Below are 22,875 nucleotides of genomic sequence, written 5' to 3'. Positions count from 1 at the left end.
AATTAGATGGGATCCACTGCGCGTCTCGCGGTCCGGTGGCCTATTGCCAGCCCGACAGCGGTTAAAGTACTCGTGGCAGGCACGGCACAACAGCGTTGGGGCAGTCAGCCTCGCAGTTACCGGCTCCACGCTTTGGGTCGAGGGGAAAACATTCATCCAGGGGCACCGGTGCATGTCGCGTGGCTGTGGCCGCTTATGGCGCACTCTTTGGCTGCCACAGAAGCGCATTGTCCTGTTGAATTTCTAAGGAGAGAAAGCTCGTGCGCATTATGGTGGCCCAGAGGCTGCTTCTCTGCAGCCCGTGAGAGCGTGTACAATGTGGGTCGCTTGGAATTCTCTCTTCTCCCCACTTAGGAGCTGTGAGAGAAGGCACATATTTGATAGACAGCTTAAAGTTCTAGGGCGGCGAGGTTTTCAGATCATTCAGCGACGCCCATAGCATCTGCAAGCTGAATGTCTCCGGTCTTGTAGTAATGGTGAAATACAGTTAATAAATATTGAAGTAGGTAACTAAACATTGAAATGGTTAACAAAATATTGATATAATAAAATATTAAGACTCTAAATTGTCCATAGGTATGAATGTGAGTGCGAATGGTTGTTTTTTTATGTGTGCCCTGTGATTGGCTGGCAACCAGTTCAGGGTGTACCCCGCCCTCCTGCCCGCAGTTAGCTGGGATAGGCTCCAGCACCCTCCTATAACTGGGGATGTGGCGATCTAGAATTAACCAACTCAAACTGTGTGCCGCCTGGATGCATTTAGTATTTAATTTAGGAGATTCACATCTTTCCCAACTATTGCATAAGTCCGCTTATACAATCACTCTACTTAATATTACATTATACTAATAAATTATGTAAATACTAAAGACATTTTCATAATATAGTATTTCATTGATTTGATATACTGTACAGTATGTTAAATGTGTTGCTACAAGTTTTTCCTTTATCTACGTAGACATTGTGACATAATGTAGCTGACCGACCTCCAATATACTGGTTATTGTATAAACGGTGTATCATGGTATGTTTTTGTCATTATTGCAAAATGACATGACAATATCAGATTGCAAGTTCCTGTGTGATTTCCACTCCTAATTTCCAAACTAGTCGTGAAAACCAACATGCACATGCAAGCACTGAGTTCCAGTCAAACGTGGACACACATTCTCTTCCAAATTGCATTAAAAAAGTCTGTCCCAACTTTCAAGTGGTAAAGGGTATTTAAAAGATGGTTTTGGAAAAGACCAGAAAGGACAAGCAGCTTGAGTGCATGCGTGTAGTGTTTCATTACATAGCCAAACACAGTACCGGCTTGACTTTTAAAGAATGCAATGAAAAAAAAACATTTCCATTTTTGCTTGGCTGTTATGTTATCCTGTAAATATATTCTTGTTTAGTGGATTATTCAAACAATAAGAGCCTTACTCTGAGAGTATTCCTCTCCCATCTGTGGCGGGTACTCTTCATCCCAGTCCACCACGTCGTCGTCAGTTAGCACCACTACGTGGCACTCCCTCTCTCCGCTCTGTGCGCTGGCCACCATCAGCGGCAGCACCATCTCCTCTAGGTAGCACTCAAACTGACGCCTGGCACCATCGTTAGACAGCTCGTGCATCAGGGCACCTACAGGGACAATGGCGAAATTAAGGCCAAGCCACATAAGTGTGATTGTCAAAAGAAACACAAATGATTTAGGTGAGACTGTGAACAGATTACCAGTCAAGCACCCTGCATCCCTACAAAGAGAGAGACGACAAGCATTCCCAGTGACACTCACAAGTACAAGCACAATCTCACTAATTAGTTGCAGTTCTTCTGTGTTTTGCACGCAGTAGTGAAGAGGAAATGTGTGGCTTTCAAAAACTTAAAACCACCACCCCTCTTATTAGTGTAAATGTAGTCCTCACAGGGAAAGACATTTAACACTATTTATCAACTCATTATCTATTCATTATTAAAGCTGGACTGTTGCTCTCTCTTCTCATATTCATTATTTGATATCAAAGCAAAAGGATTTCAGTCTACAACAAAATTAGGGAAGTGTATATATCGTGGGAGTAGAAATTAAAGGATACATTTTATGTGCAGGTCTTTTTACTCATATTGTGACGAGAGTTATAACGATTACTCGACAACTAATCTATCAAATTCATCGAGAATCTATTTTGATAATTGCTTAGTCATTTAAATACATTGTTGAACTTAAAATTGTCCAAATCCTCAGAAATTCAGCCTCTCAATGGTAAATATTCTGAGATTTCTGTAGTACTTCATGAAGGCAGACTGATTATCTTTGCGTTTCATCGAAATAAGACCTTTGCAAAAATCCTCTTGATTTTTTGAAACAATGATCAACATTTTTGCCTAATTTCTTACATTACAGACCAAACCAGTAACTGAATAAGAATCAATTTATATTTGTGCATTTTCTGCATTTTTGTGCATTCAATGTGAAATAATGTCCGATTTTTTAATAAGGCTGGAAATTATTATTATTTTTAAATCTGATACATCCATTAATCCGAAAAAAAAAATCAACAGATTAATCGATTAGTAAAAAGATTGTTAGTTGCAGCCCTATTTTTAAACAAACGACACAGTCAGATATATTTTTGTTGTGAAAGAATTGCAAGACCTTTAGAGCATTTTTGTAAACGTAATGGATGGTAATTTAAGCCCCCCCCCTCTAGCTTCAAGAAATCCGGTTTGTACAAACCCTAATTCCGAAGTAGTTGGGACGTTGTGTAAAACTAAAATAAAAACAGACTACAATGATTTGCAAATACTTTTCAACCTTTATTCAGTTGAATACACTACAAAAACAAGAATTTTTTTATGGTCAAACTGATTTTTTTTATTTTAATTTTTTCCCCAAATAGTCTCTCACTTTGAATTTGATGCCTGCAACACGATCCAAAAAAGCTGGGACAGGGGCAAAAAAAGACTGGAAAAGTTGAATGCTAAAAACAAAAAAAAAACAAAAAAAAAAAAAACACCTGTTTGCAACATTTCACAGGTGAACAGGTTAATTGGAAATGGTGTCATGGTTAGGTATAAAAGGAGCATCCACAAAATGCTCAGTACATGAGCAAATAGTCCAACAGTTTAAGAACATTTCTCAATGTACAATTTCAAGGAATTTGGCGATTTCACCTTTTACAGTCCCTATCATCAAAAGATTCAGAGAATATGGTGAAATCTCTGCACGTAAGCGGCAAGGCTGGAGACCAACATTGAAAGCCTGTGACCTTCAATCCCTCACTGCATTAAACTCCACCATCATAGTGTAAAGGACATTGCCACGTGGGCTCAGGAAGACTTCAGAAAACCATTGCCAGTTAACACAGTTCGTCGCTACATCTACAACTCCAAGTTAAAACTCTGCCATGCAAAGTGCAAGCCATATATCAACAACTCCCAGGAATGCCGCCGGCTGGCTTCTCTGGGTCCAAGCTCATCTGAGATGGACTGATGCAAAGTGGAAAGGTGTACTGTGGTCTGACGAGTCCACATTTCAAATTGTTTTTGGAAATTGTGGACGTCGTGTCCACCGGGCCAAAGAGGAAAAGGACCGTCTGGATTGTTATCAGCGCAAAGTCCAAAAGTCAGCATCTGTGATGGAATGGGACTGTGTTAGTGCCTATGGCATGGGTAACTTGCACATCTGTGAATGCACCATTAATGCTGAAAGGTACATACAGATTTTGGAGCAAAATATGCTGCCATCCAAGCAACGTCTTTTTTAGGGACGTCTCTGCTTATTTCAGCAAGACATGCAAACCCACATTCTGCACGTTACAACACCGTGGCTTTGTAGTAAAAGAGTGTCAGTACTAGACTGGCCTGCTAGCAGTCCGGACCTTGAAAATGTGTAGTGCATTATGAAGCGTAAACTACGACAACTGAGAACCCGGACTGTTGAGCAACTGAAATTGTACATCAAGCAAGAATGGGAAAGAATTCCACCTACAAAGCTTCAACAATTAGTGTCCTCAGTTCCCAAACACTTACTGAGTGTTGTTAAAAGGAAAGGTGATGTAATGCAGTGGTAAACATACCCCTATACCATCTTTTTGGAACTTGTCACAGTCATCAAATTCAAAATGAGTCAATATTTCTCCCCCAAAATAACAACAACAAAAACAGAAAGTTCATCAGTTTGAACAATAAATATCTTGTCTTTCTAGTGTATTAAATTAAATATAGGTTGGGAAAAAAGTTGAATCATTTTATTCGGTTTTTATTTACATTTTACACAACGTCCCATCTTAATTGGAATTGGGGTTTGTAGATGAGCTGTTTGCATGAATCTTGTTACAACATCAGTTTGGAACTTTAAATCTTAAAGACTAATTTTAGTAATTACCATATGGACTATGCAATAGTGCACAATTTCCATTTTTTAAATCCAAATTGTATTAATAATGATTTCAGTTCATCCTGCAGTGTAATTATGTGGAGAATGGACAAATTAATTTCAAATCATTGTAATATCATCTGATCCTGCCATCTTAATCAAATTGAACAAACATACAATTATACGTTTTATTTTTTGCTTTCTTTTTTCCGCACACAGAAACAAAATGGAGAAAAAGCTACGTAATGCTGTTTCATACAGAGGAGGACAGAACAGTTGGAGGATGTTGAGTAATCTCCTCCTATTGAGAACATGTTGTAACTGCTGCCTATTGGAATTCTAGCCAGTATGAATTGTGCCAAATACCATTTCCATGACCTTTGTTTGTATATATATATGCGTGACGACTCTCTCAACAAAAGGTCTCATACTACTGTTTATTAGTGATCCCAAAGTATTTATCTCTCTGTATATAATTGTAATTAAATTTACAAACATTTCCGTCAGATGTCAAAACTGAGCCTAACCATTTTTAATTTAATGAAGCTCAATATAATACTAATAAACAGAAACCATTCAAAAATTATGGTTCTTTGAGCATCAGACCTGCTGGTGTGGGTTTGTGTTGCGCCTTAATAAAACACCGTAAATGTCTCAGCTAATTATGACCTAGTTAGGTCATCATCACACGCGCGCGCGCGCGCAGCCATGAGTAGAGGCTGCCCCTCCCACACACTCCCAAACAAGGAGGCACAATATTAAAGTCCCACGCAAACATGAGTCCACATGGAAATGAAAGAGACACACAGTACCTTGCTAGTATAAACGTCAGCAGACTCAAACGTTTAAGTGTTCATTTACTGTACAACCCTCATGTAAGCGGCATGCATCTGCTTTTGAGTGTAAAGTCAGGACCTCAAATTAGTAGTACAGTACAGGTAAAACCAAACAGGGTTAATTGCATTCATCTAAGATCCATGAAGCAATGACACTTACCAAAGCCGCCACATTTACAAAAGCAAGTAGTACATTAGCGTGCAGCTCCAGTGTGCACAGTGCGAGTACTCACTGAGGTCTCTGCACTTGATGGTACTGTAGTTGAAGGAGATACACAGGTAGTCACATGCCTCCCTCAGCTCAGGAATGGAAATGCCGTCAGGGCAGCGGATTATCCCCGATTTGTAGTAATCCTGCCATTTTCAGCGCCGTGCACACAAGTGAATAAGTGAGCAGGGAGACACACACATGGAGGATGGTAAACAAGACGCCATTATTGATGCTGCTTCACCCACCGAAGCACTGGGGAGGGAGAGAAAGAATGTGTGTGGGAAATAGATGGGGGGTGGGTGAGTGGAGTGCTGACAAACGTAAAAATCCGGCAGTAAAAAGAGAGTCTGAGGGTGAAAGGCAAGTCCAGTGGGTGAGGAGGAGAAAGATGCTGTCGTCACACTCACTGCTCCAATTTCCTAGCTCTTCATTTCTGTCATTTCATGTCAGATGAAACGCCCTCGGCTGCAATGGAAGCCATCGCTTTGAGATTTCCTACTACACCCAACTGTCTCATTATATACAGTAATCCCTCGCTATATTGCAGTTCACTTATTGTGGATTCAGTGAATCGCTGTTTTTAAAAAAATAATAATAATAAAAAACAATATTGATCAGTGTAGTGCAAGTCACTCAGCTGCACATCTCTGATGCAGTTAGCTTCATTGGCTATGTGATTTGAATGTATCCACAATAACTCACATCGGGACAAATGTGCTCTCACTCTTTGCAGAAAAAGAAACCTTACTGAGTAATCTCAACTCATACATTTGGTAAGTCACCAAAATGCTTGAGGATACAAAGAACATGATCGGAATGCCACTGCTTAACATACAAGCCAGAGTTTCATGAAATATATTCACAAATACCAGCAGCGTCTGCAGTGATGGCGGGGTCTATTGTGGTGAAGAAGGAGCTGAGCGGAAAGGCGAAGCTCTCAATTTACCGGTCGATCTACGTTCCTACCCTCACCTACGGTCACGAGCTGTGGGTCGTGAAAGAACAAGATCGCAGATACAAGCGGTCGAAAATAGTTTCCTCCACAGGGTGTCCGTGCTCTCCCCGGTGAGGTGTTCCGAACACATCCCACCGGGAAGAGGCCTCGGGGACGACCCAGGACACGCTGGGACTACGTCTCTCGGCTGGCCTGCGAACGCCTCAGGATCCCCCCCGGAAGAGGGAAGTCTGGCCTTCCCTGCTTAAGCTGCTGCCCCCGTGACCCAACCGCGGAGGAAAATGGATGGATACCAACCTAAGCCCAACCTATAGCTAATGCACACACTCAAAACAATATGGACAGGAACAAATGAAAGTAAAGAGCAATGTTTAGCCTGATTTTATACAACTACAGTAAACATCACCGCAAAGAATTCTGGCAAGCAGCAGGATCTGCTGGCCCTCCTTTCCATAATGCTTTGCACTGACTACATCGCTAGGAGCATCACTGTGAGGCGCAGTGCCTAATGTTTTAGGCAGGAAATAGCAAGCATACATCACATTTTCATAAACTGATGTTCACGTCACTCAAGCAAAGTACACCCACCTTTTGTGTACATGTGCTCGTGGAAAATGTGTGGGTGGCAACCTCAAGTGGACAAATAGAATACCTGCACCTCTCTAAAGTATCACTCTTTGGCATTGAATTGCATATATGTAAGTTTTAAAATTATATAAATAATGCAATAAATTGGTCGCTACGTCGCAAATTTCATCTAATGTGGGGGTTTTCTGGAATGTAACCTTGGCGATAAATTATTACTGTACTTGGATTACTCTACACCATAAAAAGGAACATATTAGACCACAGGTGTTATCAGTTGTCATTCAGTCCTGTTGCTACAACAGATTAGGCTTGCCCGTTAATTTTAACGGTCAATTAGTTCACTGATCTACAACACTAACAGCCACAAACAAATGCTGACTGTAGTATGTACTGTAGTTGACCTTTTCCTAAAATATTACAGATTTTTTCCCCTCCTGTCCCCCATTAAAATGCAACTAGGAATGGGGCACTTGCATTTGTCCTTAGAGACAAGAATCGAAGAGCAATCGAAGCATAATTCCCAGCGCCATGACCAACAGCAAAACATACACCCAACAATATGTAGTACAGTGGTGTCTTGAGATTCGAGTTTAATGTGTCCTGTGACCACGCTCATAACTAAAAGCACTCGTACCACAAATCATCGTTCCCCATTGGCTGCACCATTAGTGTTTAGATAACATTTGCTTAAATGGTAACGACACCGCCACTAGATGCTATTATTTAGCCTATGTGGTTATGGTGTTTCCCATTGCATGTTAGCATGAAGCTAGTGGATCCTGTGTAGTCTCTTTGTTGGATATTTAGTTTGACAATAAATTACCTTCAGTTGAGAGCGGCAATAAACTGCTCAAAGCCTCTTTTTTGAAGAATATTTACTAATGTTGTCTGCCAGACTGCTGCTTGTTATGAGTTGACTTGAGTCACCTGCCACAATACAGTTCTTGTATCTCAAGTTTGGGCTTGCAAGTCAAAACAAAAAAAACGAAATAAAAATGTATAAATCAATCAATCGGACAATCGACGGCTCGTACCTTGAAACACTCAAAGCTAAAGTGTTGCCAGAGGAGGTTTAAAGCACAAACCATGGTGTGAAATAACAGAGACCTGACCTCAACCCCACTTCTGGAATGAACAAGAAAACTGATTGTGAGCCAGGCCTTCTTGTCCAGTGTCTGTCCTCACAACGGCTCATTTACAAGAATGCTTAATGACAAACACCAAAATATTCAAGTGAGAACCCATCCTGTTACCAATTCTCTGCAATGGTGTTTATGAATTTACATTTGAAATATCTAAAAAGCTCCTAGGAGTAAGTGTAATGTGTAGGTGGCTAATGACTAAATCGAAGCAGGATAGAGGAGGAATACAAGCATGAAGAGATCATGGGAATTGGAAAAGGGATAGAGCAAGAGAGAGAAGGACAGCAAGGAAATGCATCAATAAGACAAAGTGTTAAACTGTCAGGCAGTTCTTACCAAAATGGCTCGAAAGACAGTGGAGCTGATGCCATCTGCTACCTCAAACTCTCCTTTTTCATTGGGCCGAGTGAAATTGTTGTCCCGCCCTGAACCAAACATCCTGAAAACAGGTGAGAAACAAAAACAATTCTTTTTTTAAATCTTCACACGTGGACAAAATTGTTGGTACCACTCTGTTAATGAAAGAAAACCCCACAATGGTCACTGAAATACCTTGAAACTGACAAAAGTAATAATAAATACAAATGCAATGAAAAATAAACAATGAAAATTAGACATTGCTTTTGAACTGTGGTTCAACAGAATCGTTTAAAAAAATTAATAAAAAAAAAAAAAAAATTAATAATATATATATATATATATATATATAAAAAACAGGCCTGGACAAAAGTAATGGTAACCTTAGAAAATATATACAATTATTTTAACAAAATAATATGTTTAACTAAGGTTTGTCTTCATTTTAGCAATAAAGGTGTTTTCAAACTTGTAATCAGTCAGTCGGCGTATTTAAAATACTGGAAAACCCAGGGTTTTCTTACTCCTGCTGCAATGCCTAAAGGACAGCCCAAAGGCTCTGTGGTTTAAAATGAACAACTCAACGGCCTACAATTAGCCACCTTTCTTTTGTAAATGCTGCCATTTTTGCCAGATTAGCGGTACACAGACGTGACACGCGTTTAGTGCTTGACTGATTGTCTAACACGGACATCGGAATGTGGTCATCCACAAGAATGCTCAGCTTGAAAAAAGAAAGGGGTATCAAAACAAGTTTTGGTCAACACCACCTTGCGTGATGTTGAAAATAGCATAGGCAAGTTGAAGATTATTTTTCACAAAATAATGGCGAAACAGTCAACATGCCTCTCCCCTCCTATTTCTACCGTAGTCAAGTGGCCTTGTGCAAAACTGCCATTGTTGTTGATTTTTCAATATGGTTTCATTTCATTTATTTTGAAGTGTTTTATTGCGGTACGCTTTTTATATTTTTCTTGATAGCTCTAATTTCATGTGTATATGAATGGTATGTGTATGTTATACATACATACTTTTTTTGCCATGCAGCACTTTGTGCACCTGTGGACATTGTAGGTGTGCTATATAAATGAACAGAAAATCATGGTGAAAGCAACAAAATAAGAAATTAAATTTAAAAACCCAATGAACACAATGCTGTGAGAAACTGTTGTACACTAGTTCTAAACCGCTACCTCTCTCTCGTTATATTACAACACACTGATTTTGATAGAAATTACTGGCTGCACGCTTACACAACACTGCATACTTTTTGTTTGGTACATCTCATGACAGATACATGCCCAGATCTCCGTATAAACATATAGTTGCATTACATTTGATCGCACAGACACAACAAACGCACAAAATATCAACACAGGGTACGTTCGGAAATTCAGTCTGATGCTCTCACCGTGGCAATCCGGAGATTGTGGTACTCAGAGACAGAACGAGCTCCATTTTCTATAACTTTACTAATGATACGTTACTAACTATAAACTATATGTTTATAAAAAGGTCTGGGTGTGTATCTGTAATGGGATGTATCCAACAAAAGTGTATGGAGTGTTGTGTAAGCATACAGCCACTAATTTCAATTTATTCAGGTAAAGGCAAAGCAACATTAGTTCTCTTTCAGTAACTGTGTAGAGAGTAATTGCATCATTTTCAGAACAGTGATGACGAGATGGTGAAGAGTGATGAAAAAAATGAACCAGCCAGTCCTTTGGGCATGCAAATAAGAAAATACATATTGCTGGGCTGTTCACACCTGAGTTGGGATATTAGTTCAAACAAATCCAGCCACTCGGGTCCTCGTGAGGCATTATAGGTAGAAAAGCCTAATGTCTGGCCTTTGGGCATTCTAGTGTTAAAGGGTGCAGCTGTGCTGTTTGGTGAACGCAAAGGAGAGAGATTAGAAAACAAATTATATTGAAGTACCTGTATGTTCAGGTAAATGTACGATTTACAGAAAAATGCATCCAAACTAATTGGGACAAGCTTGATCATGCAACAAGACAGTGACACAAAGGACTTCATCAGGGTGAAAAAGTGGAAGGTCTTGGACTGGCCAAGTCAATCACCGGACCTTAACCAAATAGAGCATGCATTTGACCTCCTGAAGACGAGCCTGAAGCGAGAACCCCCCAGAAGCAAACAAGAACTGAACGAGACTGCAGTAAAGGCTGGAAAAGAAGAGTTCCATACGTATTTCTGCCGAGAGGCCTGAAATCAGGTCAATCGAATTTCTCGAGCTTATCTACGTCACTAGCGAAGATCGCCGCCTACCTCTCTGCTGCCAAGCCAGCACTGTCAACATAACAAAACACGTGTGCTCTCACAAAATATTCCAAATATTTTTTTACCAATAAGGACACCAGGGGTCGCAGTTTTTCCGTTGCAGCCTGTCGGTAGATGTGCGGCGGGATTCACCAACTGTAATTGGTTCACAATTATTTGGTTCAGTTGCATCGCTAAGTCAGCTAGAATAGATGACAGACACATTGACTCGATGGAATGTATTCCATCCACCGGAGCCTTGAAGCGAATATACATTTGCTGCTCAAACATGTTGTGATGTGTTGAGCAGGGTGTGGTGGCAGCACACTCAGTGGACATGACCATAGCATTTGAGAGCGGAGAGAACATCGTGATTTTTCACAATTTTAAAGCCTCAGTTTACATAGCGATAATCATTCAGATTTGCCAGGGTTGTGAACAACACTTGTCTGTGGTATGTCAAATTCATAAAAATATTTTGATTTTCACTTTACAGGCAAAAATAAATACACTTGTGGAGTAAATCCCTTAAATGCTCACTAAGCTGAGGTGAAAGGTAATTGGTCTTCACTTAGAAAGCTATTATACCTTTTGGGAGTCCAGGCTGGAAATGTAAATATGGACAAAGCTGTCATTATCATGTATTACAGTATTTTCTCTCTAGACACTTAATTTGCTCTTCAAAGTTGGTTCTGACACGCTATAACGTGATTCCAGCCAGACCTATGTGACAAGTGTACTGTATCACCCGTCCCAGTCTTTCTCCTGTTAATTACTGAGAACAATATAGTGCTGAATTGTTGAGATACGGTTTAAAACTCTTTTTTACCTTCTAAATTTTCCTGATTTTGTGGGAGGGGCTAAAAAGTATGTGACAACACAAGGATGCGGCCCCCGCACTATATAAACACCGAGTGCCCTTATTCCATGCTGTGCCCATTCGGCAGAATTGCACTTCCTTATTCATAAATAACGTCATCCAGTTCTACCGGTCAAGCGTGCAATTGGCCATGAAACTATGCCCACAACTTGAAAAAATACCCTGAAGTGTAATGTGTTCTGTATTATTTGGGTGTCTTGCCATCTGCCACCATACACGTTATGTTGCGAACCAAGCCCATTGCCAGCGCAACGCCCACTTCCTCATTTATTACAACCTGAATGATTGCTATCACTTCTTCATATTCTTCTTTTCCTTTCGGCTTGTACCTTTAGGGGTCCCCACAGCACGTCATCCTTTTCCATGTAAGCCTATCCCCTGCATCCTCCCCTCGAACACCAACTGCCCTCATGTCTTCCCTCACGCCATCCGTCAACCTTCTCTTTGGTCTTCCTCTAGCTCTCTTGCCAGGCAGCTCCATCCTCATCATCCTTCTACCAATATACTCACCATTTCTCCTCTGGATGTGTCCAAACCATCGAAGTCTGCTCTCTCTAACTTTGTCTCCAAAACATCGAACCTCGACTGTCCCTATGATGAGCTCATTTCTAATTTTATCCAATCTGGTCACTCAGAGAGCGAACCTCAACATCTTCATTTCCGCCACCTCCAGCTCTGCTTCCTGTTGTCTCTACAGTGCCACTGTCTCTAATCCGTACATCATGGCTGGCCTCACCACTGTTTTATAAACTTTGCCCTTCCATCCTCGCAGAGACTCTTCTGACTGATTACTATCACTACAGCGTGCAATTGGCCATCAAATTATGCTTATCTTCCCTGAAGTTTCATGTTTTGTGTTATTAGGGCTATATGTCTTGCAGTCTCCCACTACGAGTTGGGTTGCGAGGCAGCGGGCGGTCGAGATTTGAACCAGATTAGCTCCACCGCCTCGCATCCCATTGCCAGCCCAAATGAAGTTAGAGAAGCCTGCTTTTTCCAGATCGGAAAATATTCGTCAACGGGGGAATGTGCGGGAGTGTGAATATATGTATGTATGGGTGGGTGGAGGAGCATTAGCTCTGAAGTAATTTTAATGGTACACTGGCTTATGAAAAGGAGAACGGACGGGTTTATCTGTGCTAATATTACTGTTAACAGTTGTGTGGTGTTCCTACAATCTGTCACATTAAAATGATAAGACGTGGATGTTATTTGCATATTTCAAAGTTATTAGTTAAACTCACTACTGCATTATACAGTGCTGTCAAAACGTATCGGCCCACTTCTCAAATTCTTATATTTTTTCATAGCTTCTCCACTTTGTTTATGATCATCAAACAAATGTAAATGTGTATTTAAAATGGTAATGGGAAAAACTACCCTAATTTCTCGTGCATAATGCACACCCATGTATAAGACGCAAAGTTGACCTCAAAATTCTGGAAAACCCTTCTCCCTATGTATAATGCATGATTTTGCTTCTACCCATATGATCAAAACATGAAGTATTATCTGCATTTTGTTAGTTTTTTCAAAGAAATATTCTGAAATGAAGTACTTTATTTGAACATGTAATTATTGTTATTTACTTGCTCTTACTTTGAAATTCACAGCCTTATTTTTATTTAGTAAAAGAGAAAACACAGTTGTGCTCATATGTTTGATTACCCAGGCAGAATTTGTAAGATAGGTACAATTCTTTAAAGAAAACATGAAGGGCCATGAAGATGGCGGTGGCATATTGGAATGAAAGTGTACAGCTTTTTCATAGCCTCTCGATGGCAGTATACATTTTTTTTTAAATTGACTTGACAATTTTTTTGAGGGAAAAAATGCATAGTATACACGAGAAATTACGGTATTTAAAGTTACCTGGCCCTGTGTGGACAAAGTCATTACCATCCTTGTTACATCATGAATTAATTGTGGATAATCACAATTTTTGGTTAGTTTTCACACCCAAGCCTGATTACCTCCAGAACTGTTCAATCATGAAATCACAAAAACAGAATCTGTCCCAACTAAATAAAGTCAGACAAATTATCTAAAAAAGCTGCAATAAAATGACACAATCCAAAGAAATTCCAGAACAGTTAGAAATAAAGTAACTGATATCTATCAGTCTGGAAAGGGTTACAAAAGCCATTTCTAAAGCTTTTGGATTCCAGCAAATCACAGGAAGAGCCATAATCCTCACATGGCGAAAACATAGAACAGTGGTGAACCTTCCCAGGAGTGGCCAGCCTACAAAGATTACCCTAAGAGAACAGGAAGGACTCATCCAGGAGCTCACAAAGGAACTCAGGACAACTTCTAAAGAACTACCTCCCTTGCCTCAGTTAAGATCAGTGCTCATGACTCAACGATAAGGATGAGACTGCGCAAAAATGGCATCCATGACAAGAGTTCCAAGGCGAAAACCACTGCTGACCCAAATGAACATAAAGGCCCATCTTACTTTTGCAAAAAAAACAAAGACTTTTGGGAAAATATTATATGGACTGACGAGATGAAAGTTGTGCTATTTGGAAGGTTTGTGTCTCGTTACAACTAGACTTTAGACCAATCTTATCGGCCTGATCGGTATCAGCTGATAATTAGCATTTAATGCTGATTGGCTTTAATGTCATAATTCACCGAGCCGATCAATGACTCCGCAAAAGACATTTACTTCGGGTCGCCATCATGTATGGTATATTTGATCCAAAAGCTAGTTTATTGTTAGCCTTGTCGCGTGTCTTTTGACATAGTACTTTAAATATCTGACCGCCAAAAATGTCGGCAGCGTGGGACAGACAACATGTAATGCGTGGATCAGACTACAAGACAAATTTGGTCTTTCACGATTGCACAATGTCAGACTACTGCAATAAAATATTGTATTCCGATTCCCGTTTTTTTACGATCACTGGGTTGTACGCAAACATGCTGCCGTGCTGTCGAATCATGCTCTAAAGTTTTGGTGTGGGTGAAGTAGTTTAATTGCAATAATTTAATCACAGTAAGTTAGCACCTATTATTTCTGTCTGTCATGTTGTAATGTTGGTTTGACCTGACTGATTAGAATACATGACCTGACTAGAGCAGTGATTTCAAACCTTTACATGGATGACACACTGTGGCGACCCCTAAAGGGACAAGCCGAAAGGAAAAGAAGAAGATGGAGCCGAGGCACATATTTTACAAATGAAAAATCTCACGGCACACCAACAAACAAAAATGTCACAAAAAGTGGATACATTAATTACTGTATGTACTTCCTACCATCTAATAGAAAAGCATTTATTTGCCTGTCGTTATGCGTCACTGGCATAAATGGATGAAGAAAGATATATTTATTGTAAATATAAATGTTTGAGCAATTATAAATGAACGCGTTATTTAAATAGACACATTGCTCCATCTTGTGATCGGAACGGTGATCGGTTATCGTTTTTTTAAACTCGCTGATCGGTCCCAAAAATCCTGATCGTGTAAAGCCTAGAATGTACTTCCTGCCATCTAATAGAAGACCATTCATTTGTGCTGTCTGTCACTATGCCGAGGTGGCATAAATAGATGAACAAAGATATATTATTTATTGCAAATATAATTTTTTGAGCAATTAAGTACACAAATATATACAGTAAATGAACAGGTCATTTAAATAGACACATTGCTCCATCTTGTGATTGGATCGGTGATCTGTTAAACTTGCTTATCGGTGATCGGCCCCAAAAATCCTGATCGTGTAAAGCCGGGTTACATGTAGCACAGCATTTCAGAACAGTCACACAACAGCCAAACGTGGTGGTAGTGTGATGGTCTTGGGCTGCTGTGCTTCTTCAGGACCTGGACATCTTGCTGTGATTGATGGAACCATGAATTCTGCTCTTTAACAGAAAATCCTCAAGGAGAATGTTCAGCTATCAGTTTGTGACTTCAAGCTTAACCACACTTGGGTTCTGCAGCAGGACAACGAACCAAAACACGAGCTATTCAACTTCTGAATGGCTTAAAAAAACAAAATGGTTTTGGAGTGGCCTCATCAAAGTCCAGACTTCAATACGTTTCAAATGCAGTGGCATGACCTTAAAAAGGCCGTTCATGCTCGAAAACCCTCCATTTTTGCTGAATTCAAACAATTCTCCAAGGAAGAGGGTCCCACAATATCTCCACACTGATGTGAAAAACTCATTGCCAGTTATAGAAAATGCATGATATCAGTTGTTGATGCTGAGGATGGCCCAATTAGGGGGCCATTACCTTTTCCACACAGGGCCAGGTAACTTTGAATAATTGTATTACTCCTTAAAAATAAATAAATAAATGAAATCACCATTTTAAAACAGCATTTTAAATTAACTTGAGTTATAGTTGTCTGGTATTAGCATTTGTTTGATTATCTTAAAGTGGGAAATTATGCAAAAATACAAGAATTTGAGAAGTGGGCCAATACTTTTTCACAGCACTGTAGTTGCATACATTATACCAAAAAGAGGGCATTTAAAACTTGTAGTGTAGGTCCAGCCTTATCAACATCTCGAAAGAACCAGATCTACACGTGATCGAGACAATATACAGCGGCTGAAATAAGTACTTGTCACGTCACCATTTTTTCCTCAATAAATATACTTCCAAAGGTGCTATTGACCTGAAAATTTGACCAAATGTTGGGAACGAAATAATCCATATATACAAAGAAAGTATAACAAATAAGCTCAGAAATTAAGTTGTGCGTAAAAATGTGAAATGACACAGGGAAAAGGTATTGAACACATGAAGAAAGGGAGGAGCAAAAATGCATGGAATGCCAAGACCACCTAAAATCTATCAATAATCTAACAGCAAAAGAATATCAGCTGGTTCAGTCTTACTTGATGGCCTACAAAAAGGTTTTATTGCCAAGGTGTGAGTCAAGACACATCTCATGATGAATAAGAGCAGAGAGCTGTCCAAAGACCATCGCAAACTAATCGTTCCAAAACATAACGATGGCATTGGTTACAGGCGCGTATCTAAGCTTCTTAACGTTCCAGTGAGCACAGTTGGGGCCATAATACGCAAGTGGAAAGCCAATCATACCACCATAAATTTGCCTCGATCTGGTGCTCCTCGCAAGATTTCTGACAGGAGTGCAAAGAATAATCAGAAGAGTTGTCCAAGAGCCAAGGACCACCTGTAGAGAGCTTCAAAAAGACCTGGAATTATCAGGTACTGTTGTCACAAGGAAAACGGTGAGTAATTTACTCCGCCGCCATGGCCTGGTCGGATGAGAGCAAAATTGAAATGTTTGGATGCCATAGTGCACACCACATTTGGAGGAGAAATGGCACTGCACATCACCCTAAAAACACCATACCAACAGTGAAGTTCGGAGGTGGGAACATGATGGTGTGGGGCTGCTTTTCAGTAAATGGTACTGGTAAACTTCACATTACTGAAGGAAAGGATGAACGGGCAAATGTACAGAGACATTCTTGACAAAAATCTGCTGCCATCTACGAGGATGATGAAAATGAAACAAGGGTGGACATTTCAGCAGTATAATTATCCAAAACATACTTCGAAGGAAACTCTCAAATGGTATCAAAGAAAAACAATAAAGCTGCAAGAATGGCCCAGCCAATCACCTGACTTGAATCCAATCAAAAATCTATGGAAAGAACTGAAACTCAAGGTCAATAAAAGAAGCCCACAGAACCTTCCAAATTTGAAGACAGGTTGTGTGGAGGAATGGGACAAAATGAAACCAGAGCAATGCATGCGACTAGTTTCTCTATACAGGAGGAGTCTTGAAGCGGTCATTGCAAAAAAAAAAATGCTTTTGTACAAAGTATTAAATAAATACCAGTTGCCGTGTTCAATACTTCTTCCCTGTGTCATTTCACATTATTAAACAACTTAATTTCTGTGCTTATGTGTTTTACTTTCTTTGTATGGATGGATTACTTGGGTTGTTTCCAACATCTGGTGAACCTTTCATGCCAACAGCACCTTTGGAAATATTATTATTTAATACTATGTTATTTTATGAGAAAAATGGTTACCTGTCAAGTACTTATTTCAGCCGCTGTATATAGCTTGCAATTGGCCATGAGACGGGACTTAGCCAAACTGCATGTTGACAAGCCACAAAGCTTCTGGGAGATCGACAGGTGAGACAAAACTGGAACATTTTGGTAAGGCACATCAGCACAGGGTGTCTTGAATCTATGCAGCGAACAATGAAATCAAGACAATAAAGGTATTCTCGAGAGAAATGTGCTGCCCGGTGTCAGAAAGATTGGTCTCAGTTGTAGGTCATGGGTCTTGCAACAGGATAATGAGCCAAAACACACAGCTAAAAACACACAAGAATGGCGAAGAGCAAAACATTGGACTATTCTGAAGTGGCCTTCTATGAGTCTTGATCTAAACCCTATTGAACATCTGTGGAAGGAGCTCAAACATGCCATCTGGAGAAAGCACCCTTCAAACCTGAGACAACTGGAGCAGTTTACTCATGAAGAGTGGGCCAAAATACCTGTCAAGAGGTGTAGAAGTCTCATTGAAAGTTACAAAAATTGTTTGAGTTCAACGATTGCCTCAAAGGGTTGTGCAACAAAATATTAAGGGAACATCATTTTTGTACATGCCCATTTGATGAGTTTCACTTTAGGAGTATGGGGTGCCGAACCCCCTGATACGGGCTGTTCGGTCCCTGTACGACCAGTGTCAGAGTTTAGGCCGCATTGCCGGCAGTAAGTCAGACTCGTTTCCAGTGAGGGTTGGACTCCGCCCAGGTTACTCTTTGTCATCGATTCTGTTCATAACTTTTATGGACAGAATTTCTAGGCACAGCAGAGGCATAGAGGGCATCTGATTTGGTGGCCTAAGTATTGCATCTTTACTTTTTGCAGATGATGTAGTTCTGTTGGCTTCATCAAGAAGTGATCCTTAACTCTCACTGGAGCGGTTCGCAGCCGGGTGTGAAGTGGCTGAGATGAGAATCAGCACCTCGAAATCTGAGACCATGGTCCTCAGTCGGAAAACGGTAGAGTGCCCTCTCCAGGTCGGGGTTGAGATCCTGCCCCAAGTGGAGGAGTTAAAATATCTTGGGGTCTTGTTCACAAGTGAGGGAAGAATAGTTATGGGAATTCGACAGGCGGATCGGTGCAGCATCTGCAGTGATGCAGACTTCGTATCGGTCCGTTGTGGTGAAGAAGGAGCTAAGGTGAAGCTCTATATTTACCAGTCGATGTACGTTCCTATGCTCACCTACGGTCACAAGCTGTGGGTCGTGACAAAAAGAACAAGATCCCGGATACAAGCGGCCGAAATTAGTTTCCTCCGCAGGGTGTCGGGCTCTTCTTTAGAGATAGGGCAAGAAGCTCGGTCATTTGTGAGGGGCTCAGAGTAGAGCCGCTGCTCCTCCACATTGAGAGGATCCAGATGAGGTGGCTCTGGCATCTGTTTAGGATGCCTCCTGGACGCCTCCCTTGTAAAGTGTTCCGGGCACGTCCCACCTGGATGAGGCCCCGGGGACGACCCAGGACACGCTGGAGAGACTACGTCTTTTGGCTTGCCTGGGAACGCCTCGGGATCCCCTCGGAAGAGCTGGAGGAAGTGGCTGGGGAGAGGGAAGTCTGGGCTTCCCTGCTAAAGCTACTGCACCCGCGACCCAACCTCGGATAAGAGGAAGCAAATGGATGGATGGATGTTTCATAAATGTGTTTTTTTAAAAGAATCCTTTTTAACCACAATTCGAAATCAATGTCTAATTTTCATTGATTAACTTTCATGAAATTTGTATTTACAATTAGTTTTGTCAGATTCAAGTTATTTCTGTGACCACTGGGTTTTTCCTTCATTAACAGAGGGGTACCAACAATTTTATCCATGTGTGTACCTCAGATAACTTTAATACAAAATGAAAAGTTCATGATGTGAGACAGAAACGGTAAACCTCTGTTTTTACCTGCCGAGCATGGTGTTGGGTTGAGCTGTAAAGATGGCCGGATCCACAACAAATCTTGTATTGTCCACAATAAGAGTTACTCGTTCTCCTACTCGCAGACCGCCACGATGTACCTCTTTACTGCTCAGGTCGTACACGTAGATCATATCACATGGTCCTTGGCCAACGGTATTGGGGTGGTGGTCACCAACAGCAGTGCCAAAGGACCGGGGTAGATGTCCAGCAAACAGAGCTCCTCCAACGTTCGAACAGGGAAGAGAAACCCGGGGCGGACGTGGACTAGAAGATCTGGAGGATGAGCCGCCGTCACCACGTTCTCGGTCTGCGGAAAAAAAGAACATATGGATTTAACCCACTAATTACTTTTATTAAACCAGTAACTTTCCAACAAGAAGTACAGTGGGACCTTGGAATCAATTCAGACTTTGACCAAACATAACATGATGCAAAAACCTGGAGATGTCATGAAGAGACCTCTGCATACATTATAAGACTTCAGATAGATTATAGCAAAGGTGCCAAACTCAAAGCCTGATGTGAGTGTTCAGATCTTCATACTTGCTCACTGCCATGGCCTGTTGATTCTCAAAACTCTCAATCACAAATAAAATTTGATCAATCACTTCACAAAAAAAAAGTGGAAAAAATGCTTTTCCCATTTCACCAACCATTTCAAATTTCTGACAACGCAAAGGTTTTTGACACCACATGAAGCACCACTGGGTCAAATTCACTCATGTGGAGAAGGATTCTATGCACTTTGTGGGTTCATTTGAGATGACGTTGTCATCAGATATGTTTATGATGACCGAGGACAGTGTGACTGACAAGTGGGTACGGTCTGCACAGACTGTTGACTAACTGACCTTTGTGATTGACACTTTTGTGAAACATGTTAACAATGAATTATCAGTGTTAACATATGAGTTATTTATTTATGGAAATAATATCAATGTTCGGTGACCACTGCCGACTTGTCCGTTCTCTGGAGTATGTATGTAGGAATATGGAGTCCACCCCCTTGGCAGGAGCATCTTTTGCAGAGGTGTGATTAATTTATTAAAGGACTAGTTTGCAGGACTTGTCAGCGGGGCCTCTGCAACGGGGAAGATGACCTGTTTAAATGGGGATGGTGTTTTGTATTCCTGTTGTTGTGCATTTGCTGGGTGAGTAGCCTCTAGGAACTTTGCTGTACTGACCAGTAATATCTGCTGTCGGGTGGACCAGGGACAGCTGTCGACGAAGTGAGCCCCGGGTAAAGTGGACACATTGATTCGTAATGTATCCGAAGGGGAGGTTAGTATTCCAATTCCGAACTTTGATTCAACACTATACTGTTATTGGAGGTTTCTAGTATAAGCAGGTTCATCACAGGAAGTTGGATGGAGGAGAGAAGCTGTCTCCATGGGAGGACGGTGGATGTATGAAAGCTTAAGAAGATATGATGGGATACAGAGTATGACCAATATCGGAATGTCTAATGCAATACTGTCGAGGAAGTTCACATGATATGGTAGTAAGTACTTTAGCGTCACACTGACGGTGAGTATGATATGATTGAGGGGTAATGAGTAATAAGAAACATCAATTGACACCCCTGCAGAGGTTATGATTCGTAAAGTGGCAGATATATGGAAGTTGGCATTAACAATAAAAATAGAGTAACTATGGTATAATGAGCTATTGGAGTCTGGGGTCTAATATGGACTAGATGACGCAGGCAGGTCCGAACTAGGGTCTATAAGATGTACGGGACTAAAGGGGCAACGGGGTGAAAATTAACGCGAATTTCAGTACGACTGAGGGGTAAAACATTGCAAGCCGCTGCGGGTTGTTAGGGGAGCGTGCCAAGACTCCACTGGATTGGGGAGAAATCAGGAGGGTCTCATAGTGGCATCCTCGGACCTGTTTGGGTCAGCTGCTTCAGGAGGCGCATGGGCTAGCCCATGACGCAAGGGGGGTGTAAAGCAAAAAATTATGAAGGAATAGGGGTTTGGGCACCATATGGGCTGGAACAAATTAACTATATTACAGGCAGGTGGCGGCACGATCGGCGACTGGTTAGAGCGTCTGCCTCACAGGCTGAGGACCAGGGTTAAATCCCGACTGTGTAGAGTTTGCAGGTTCTCCCCGTGCCTGCGTGGGTTTTCTCCGGGCACTCCGGTTTCCTCCCACATCCCAAAAAACATGCATGGTAGGTTAAATGAAGACTCTAAATTGCCCGAAGGTGTGAATGTGAGTGCGAATGGTTGTTTGTTTATATGTGCCCTGCGATTGGCTGGCAACCAGTTTAGGTTGTACCCCGCCTCCTGCCCGATGATAGCTGGGATAGGGTCCAGCACTCCCGCGACCCTTGTGAGGAGAAGCGGCTCAGAAAATGGATGGATGGATAACAAAAAAAGCCTACATGTCTCAAGAAAAACTAAGAACTACCAAATCTGTGCTGCAAGAAAAAAAAAAAAATATTTTGTGTTTTGTTTATACTTCATCTCTTGCAATCAGATGATATTGTGCATTTGTTCGTTAAATCTCAAAATCTGTACTGAAATTGAAAATTTCTTCACTTTGAAGTTAATATCTGATGCAATACAATAGTACTGTAGTACCTTTTGTTTTGATATTATTATATGAGTTCAAAGTCATAACTGGCCATCAGAGGGTAACCATAACTACAATATGAACCATGATGAAAATTAGTTTGACACCGTTTCGCTAAGAGATTAACACTACATCTATTTTGCTTTTTTGTGTGTGACGCCAACACAGAATGGTATCGGAAAAGAGGAAAAATGTGATGCAGACTATAAAAAAAGTAAATGGGAAAGCAGTGCACACACTTCTATCTTGGTTACTCAGTCAGTATAATATGGTTACTTGACAACCACTGGACAGTAAGCTCTTTTCAGTCCTTTTATACTGAATGCTAAATCCAGGATTTTGTTCTAGGTTACAGTTCTGTATAAAAGGTATTAACATGAAATGGTATAGAAATAGTCATCTTACTATCGTGTCGGTGTGTAAAAGCACACATAGTTGCGAACATATCCTGCCATCACTCAGTTTTGTGTAAAAAGCAAAGGTACGAGTAAGAGAAACATTTGTGGCATGACTCACCTCTGAATAGGCTTTACATGATCAGGATTTTTGGGGCCGATCACCGATCAGCGAGTTTAAAAAAAAACGATAACCGATCACCGATCAGATCACTAGATGGAGCAATGTGTCTATTTAAATGACTTTTCATTTACAGTTTATACAGTGGATACGGAAAGTATTCAGACCCCCTTAAATTTTTTCACTCTGTTATATTGCAGCCATTTGCTAAAATGG

The 22,875-nt window shown here is 40.9% G+C and overlaps 1 protein-coding gene across 5 annotated transcripts in view; it reads right to left on the bottom strand.

Moving 5' to 3' along the window:
• Positions 1–22,875, bottom strand: part of LOC133477829 (BTB/POZ domain-containing protein 10-like) — a 49,953-nt gene that overhangs the window by 7,630 nt on the left and 19,448 nt on the right. For all 5 annotated transcript variants that reach the window (XM_061773028.1, XM_061773030.1, XM_061773029.1 and 2 more), the window contains 4 exons: positions 19,546–19,867; positions 8,429–8,531; positions 5,430–5,550; positions 1,429–1,626 (listed from right to left, as the gene is read on the bottom strand). In XM_061773028.1, the coding sequence (XP_061629012.1) occupies positions 1,429–1,626; positions 5,430–5,550; positions 8,429–8,531; positions 19,546–19,867 (744 nt within the window). The remainder of the gene's footprint in view (positions 1–1,428; positions 1,627–5,429; positions 5,551–8,428; positions 8,532–19,545; positions 19,868–22,875) is intronic.

Source organism: Phyllopteryx taeniolatus, chromosome 5 (genome assembly GCF_024500385.1).
Source record: "Phyllopteryx taeniolatus isolate TA_2022b chromosome 5, UOR_Ptae_1.2, whole genome shotgun sequence".
Taxonomy (NCBI): Eukaryota; Metazoa; Chordata; class Actinopteri; order Syngnathiformes; family Syngnathidae; genus Phyllopteryx; species Phyllopteryx taeniolatus.
The sequence above is the reverse complement of the archived record's forward strand: the minus strand, read 5'-3'. Positions and strand labels throughout refer to the sequence as shown.